This window comes from Tiliqua scincoides, chromosome 2 (genome assembly GCF_035046505.1).
Source record: "Tiliqua scincoides isolate rTilSci1 chromosome 2, rTilSci1.hap2, whole genome shotgun sequence".
Taxonomy (NCBI): Eukaryota; Metazoa; Chordata; class Lepidosauria; order Squamata; family Scincidae; genus Tiliqua; species Tiliqua scincoides.
Window position 1 is genome coordinate 118,701,695 of NC_089822.1, and position 5,921 is coordinate 118,707,615.

At 44.1% G+C, this 5,921-nt stretch overlaps 1 protein-coding gene across 1 annotated transcript; it reads left to right on the forward strand.

The window, feature by feature from the left end:
* Positions 1-4,779: 4,779 nt before the first annotated feature.
* LOC136638697 (olfactory receptor 5C1-like) lies at positions 4,780-5,715 on the forward strand. Its single transcript, XM_066612732.1, has one exon. The coding sequence runs from the start codon at positions 4,780-4,782 to the stop codon at positions 5,713-5,715; it is 936 nt and encodes a 311-aa protein (XP_066468829.1).
* Positions 5,716-5,921: the final 206 nt, after the last annotated feature.

Genomic DNA, 5,921 nt, shown 5'->3' on the forward strand with positions numbered 1-5,921 from the left:
TAAGATCAGAGTCTATTCGTGTCCTTGCTGCTGGAGTGACAAGCCTGGATGAGGGGGGAGTACTTGCCAACAATGTCCATTTTGAATTGATTTACTTCATATTTATCACAAGGTATCTGATTTGGGAGGACATGATTGAGATTAAATTATGCCTACTGCAGAGATAATGGAAAGAGAAAATTTTTCTCTCTCACTATACTAGAACTAAGGGTTATTTAATAAAACCGATTCCAAGTGGACTTTGGAATGGAATTTGTTGCCACAAGATATGATGATGGCCACTAGCTTGGAAAACTTTAAGAGGGGAATGGACAAACTCACATAGAACAGATCTATCAATGGTTAGTAGTGATGATGACTATGTGCTACCTCCAGGTTCAACAGCAGCATGCTTTTGACACTAGGGAAAAATGATGGGGGAAAAAAGTATACTTTTGTTTCTTGCTCATGGGCTTTCCATAAGCAGCTAATGGGCCACTGTAGAAATGCTGGACTACGTAGCTCTGATGTAGCAGGGCTTTTCTTGTGTTCTTAATCTGATTGTAGTAAAATATTTATTAAAAGAGTAACATGTACAAGCTTCTGAAAGAGTATACAGAAGGGTGGGGAAAGAGGAAAAAAAAATTTAGTTGAATTTTGCCTGTGGTGTGAATCAATCCACTTGGTCTTGCTTCTTAGTTGTTGACAAAAAGTAAATCAGCTTCACTGTTCAAGTCCTCTTTTATAAGAAAATTGTGAACATCTACTTCTGGCCCTAATTTTAGCTTGCCCCTTCAGTGTGCCAGATTGTAAGTCCAAGTTGTCACTTCTTACCTAGTCATTGAATGTTTCTCCATTACCACAAAGATTTGGGCAATGTGTTATTTTGTCATGAGAGGAGCCTATATTTTTTTCAGTCAGAGGTTAGGGGCAAGAAGTGCTCATGGAAGGATGAACTGGCTCCTCAGCATTTTGGCCAGGTTCCCTTATTGACAAAAAAATTTGCCATCACTGTTCTAGAAGATTCCCTCATCAGCCAAGGTGAATAATGGGAGCATCTCATGCTCAGGTCTTTGTCCCCAATGGCCATAATAGTTCCCCAATGCCCATAATTCTTCTGAAGTGAGAACCACTAGCCAAAATTGGCAAGAGAACAGTGAGTTGAGTTTGGTAGATCATTTGATGAAGGTTGCGGTGATAATATAGAGCTCTTTTGTCCCCTGGAAGGTCATCTTCTTCTCATTTAGCTTAATTCAAGCAGGACAAATTAATCCATCCTTAATATTATTTGTCGATGCCATGCATGATATTTCACTAGTGGGAATAAAAATGTGAAGAGGGTAAGATATACAAAGGGTAAGGCATTATTTATTTCCTTCTACTCAATATGTTGGCAACCTTCAGTCTCGAAAGACTATGGTATCGCACTCTGAAAGGTGGTTCTGGAACAGCGTCTAGTGTGGCTGAAAAGGCCAATTCGGGAGTGACAATCCCTTCCACACTGGGAGCAAGTGCAGTCTGTCCCTGGTCTGTCTCCCTGGCTGTAGGCCTTCCTTCTTTGCCTCTTAGCCTCAGTCTGTTGGCCAAGTGTCTCTTCAAACTGGGAAAGGCCATGCTGCACAGCCTGCCTCCAAGCGGGCCGCTCGGAGGCCAGGGTTTCCCACTTGTTGAAGTCCACTCCTAAGGCCTTCAGATCCCTCTTGCAGATGTCCTTGTATCGCAGCTGCGGTCTACCTGTAGGGTGCTTTCCTTGCACGAGTTCCCCATAGAGGAGATCCTGTGGGATCCAGCCATCATCCATTCTCACAACATGACCGAGCCAATGCAGGCGTCTCTGTTTCAGCAGTGCATACATGCTAGGGATTCCAGCACGTTCCAGGACTGTGTTGTTTGGAACTTTGTCCTGCCAGGTGATGCCGAGAATGCGTCGGAGGCAGCGCATGTGGAAAGCGTTCAGTTTCCTCTCCTGTTGTGAGCGAAGAGTCCATGACTCGCTGCAGTACAGAAGTGTACTCTGGACACAAGCTCTGTAGACCTGGATCTTGGTATGTTCCGTCAGCTTCTTGTTGGACCAGACTCTCTTTGTGAGTCTGGAAAACATGGTAGCTGCTTTACCAATGCGTTTGTTTAGCTCAGTATCGAGAGAAAGAAACCCTTCTACTCAAGAGTGCCATAAATTGGAAAGAGAAGTTGGATAACAGGTCCCTCTAGTTGTAGAGAAGCAAAACAAGCTGCTCCCACAGGTGTTTACTGGGAAGTAGTAACAGGCGGGGGATATTAGATCATCTTCTATGCCTGGGGGAGATGGTGGACACATTATGATTTTCTAAAGCAGCTTAAGAAACTATAAAATAATGCAGTCTAGCCCAGGTGACAAAAAAAAGAACAGACAAAAGAGGTCCACATTCTCTCTCTGCTCAGGTATGATGGAATCTGAGAATAAAGGGATGGAATATAGCAGATGTTCTTCCTAAGTGATAGCTCTGATTTGCTTTGATAAAGGTGGCCACATGGCCCAGGGAACAGGATAGGGAACCTTTTACCCTCTAACACTAAGAGATGGACTCTCTGTTCAGATTTAGATGGGATGAACTTGCCTGCAGGACCTATATTACTGCAGGACCTTGCCTGTATTAGCTCAGCATGCAAAGTAAATTGTTTTCTTATTCCTTTTGTTGTACATTTATATTGCACTATCAGTGAACATAATGCTTTATGGAGTTGCAGGTTAATTTATTATCTATCATTTTTGCCAAATCATTCAGAATTTTAACTGGAGGAGACTTAATTTGAAGCAATGTTTCATATTTAATTCCATATAACACTGTCCCAAAGACTCATAAGTTGCAGGTTGCAGTTCTATATGCAGTTGAGAATGAGCTCCACTGATCCCAATGAAATGTACTTCTGAATCAACGTGCATAGAATTGCATTGTTAAGACTGATTATCACAAGTCATTTTCAAAGAGCTAGGGTGGAATTGATAATGATCAGCCAGTTAATCCATGGTTGACCTGTGTTTGCTATTTGGTTCTGTTGAAGTTCAGACTATGAAGAAAAGACTAAATACATTTTTTGGTTAAGATAGATGACATGGAAATAAACAAGATGAAAATCAGGCAGCAAACTCAGGGATGGGGCACCACACCTCCATCTATCTTCTGCATCCTATAAATTCACTGATTTGTACATGCAAAGCACTGTAACTCAAAACCTTCTGGTAACAGCTTGCTGCAGGTGTGAATAAGAGTTGGCTAAGGAAAGATCAGCATCCTAGGAGATCTCTCCCTTTTGCCTTTTCTTGCTTTGCACAGCTGCTATACCCAAGAATTTTGTGCTTGAATCTGTTTTACAATGGATTCAGAAGGAAGATTTTTCTCTATTAAGATCTTTACCATCAAAACAACTCATTGCTCGCATAGGACCACAGGATTCCCCTTCTGAAATCCTTGGTCTCCCATCCCCTTCTGAACCCAATACAAATTCTTCATTCTTATCTTCAAAGCTCTTCATGGATTTGAATTATCCCCCCTCTCTGTTTTCCATCTCCTTCTCCCAGACCTTTGCTCCTCCAGTTCCACCACCCAACTCCAATTCTAGCACCAATGCAGCCCCAACAAATGCCTCCATGACTATAGACTACTCCACCACCACATAATGCAGTGCACACCCCGTTGGCATCAGCGCTGGAAAGTTGGATGGGATTAGACTGTAAGGAGCTTGGCCATATGGTGGCCAATAAGCCATCTAGCCCAGCACTGTCTACTCTCTCTGATGAGTAGCAGCTCCTCCTCTAAGTCACAAACAGAGACCTCTTGCAGCACTGCTGCCTGGTATCTTTTAAGCAGAGAAGCCAGGAACTGAACCTGCTTTTGAAAACAAAACATTTATTTTGCAACATGTGTATGCTGCTTTTCAGCCATAGTCCTCAAATCCGTTCACAGCAATATTTACACATAAATCTTATATCCCCCAGAATTATAGATTTTGAATATCGAATGCTGTTGGTGGTATCTGTGATGGAATCATGCAACTCCTCATTCTGCACATCTGTAGATCTGTGGGTCTAACGAGCTATGATTCAGAACATGTAACTTGCCTCTTTGAGTCATTTGTTAAATAATTTGGAGACGGAGACATGGGGCAAAACTGCAGCAAGGGGACAGGGGGCTTTATGACTTTACTGCAGGTCCGGTTGTACGTTCATGTGTGCTGTTTTGATTGGAAAAGCCCTTTCACTGAAAACCAATGGAAATATTTTTTCCAATTAAAACACTATGAGGGAATATGAAGTCCCCAAACTGGTAGAGTGATGTGCAATCATAATTGCTCTGGGGCACAATAGCTCTAGCAGCAGCTCAAGATTGTACAGCTTGGCACACACGTTGCTTTCAAGGGATCTTCAACTATTCCTTCTGAATACTGCTCGACTGCTCAGTGGAGAAGGGTAGGGGGAGTCATGCACTGTGAGCTTGGGTTCCATCTATGGAATGAGTATGGGACCTTCCAAGGGTGCAGAGAGCATGGTGAAGTGATTCCTGAAGGGTCAAGAGGCTTCCATCTTAAAATCTGGAGAAGAAAAATGGAAAAGCTTAAGTGGAACAGAATTCTTCCTGGATTCCTCAGGAACAATTCACCATGCAATGAGCTTCTAGTTCCAATTGGTGGGGCAGAATGGTGGATTCTAATTGCGTAATGTTTGGGCAAAGTTGGGTTGAGCATTGTCATGATAAAAGTATATCATCTTATGGTATGATGGGAGGGAAGAATGTAATGTGGTTCCTCCCTCCAACAGATCCAATGGCCCGTTGCAATGGCACACAGGTTACCGAATTCATCCTCCTAGGTTTCACTTCCCGTCGTGATCTTCAGCTCCTTCTCTTCAGCTTCTTCCTGCCCATCTACCTCCTTGGCCTGGTAGGAAATCTGAGCCTGACAATCCTCATCAGGGTTGAACGGCCTTTGCACACTCCCATGTACTATTTTCTGAGCCATTTGGCCCTGATGGACTTGTGCTCGTGCTGCACTGTAGCTCCCAAGATGCTCTTGGGCCTCTTCAAAGGACACGACGTCATTCCCATCCCAGCCTGTGCCCTCCAAATGTTCTTCTTTGCAGCTGCTTCTGATGCTGAATGTTGCCTCTTGGCTGCCATGGCTTATGATCGCTATGCAGCCATCTGCCGCCCACTTCACTATGGACAAGCCATGCCCCAGCGCCTTTGTCGCCTCCTAGTGGTGGCATCCTACACAGCAGGGGTAGCCTCTGGAGCCATCCACTCAAGTATGGCATTCCACCTTCCCTTTTGCAGTGCCCATACTTTAGACCACTTCTTTTGTGACATTCCTCCAGTGCTGGCTTTGGCTTGTTCAAACACAGACCTTAATCAGCTCTTGCTGTTGGCGGTGTGTGGGGCTATCCAGAGCATCACTCTAGTGGCCATCTTGGCTTCTTATGGAACCATCCTCTGTACTGTGGGGCGAGCAGGATCCTGTCGAGCGGTATCCACCTGTGGATCCCACTTGACAGCTGTGGGAGTGCTGTATAGCACTCTCATTTTCATGTATCTAAGGCCCGACGGCACATATGCCCCCCAGACTGACAAGATGGCTTCCGTCTTCTACACAGTCGTCATCCCTACCTTCAATCCTGCCATCTATAGCCTCCGTAACACTGATGTCAAGCAGGCCGTCAAGAAGAGGCTAAGTAAATGGAGACGCCAAACTTGCTGCTTCTGAGCAGACCTTGAAAGGAGGAGAAAGAAGATTCTGAAACAAGTTTCACAAAGCTACTAAAAAGACTGACATCACTGAATCTCTTCCTTGGTGTATTGTCCGACATCTCACCATTTTAATCACACCTTAATCCTCCTTGCTAAACTTTTTTCCCCTCGCAGTATCTATAGGAAGACACTTCTAGCAGGGATAATTAGTCAGTTCAATAC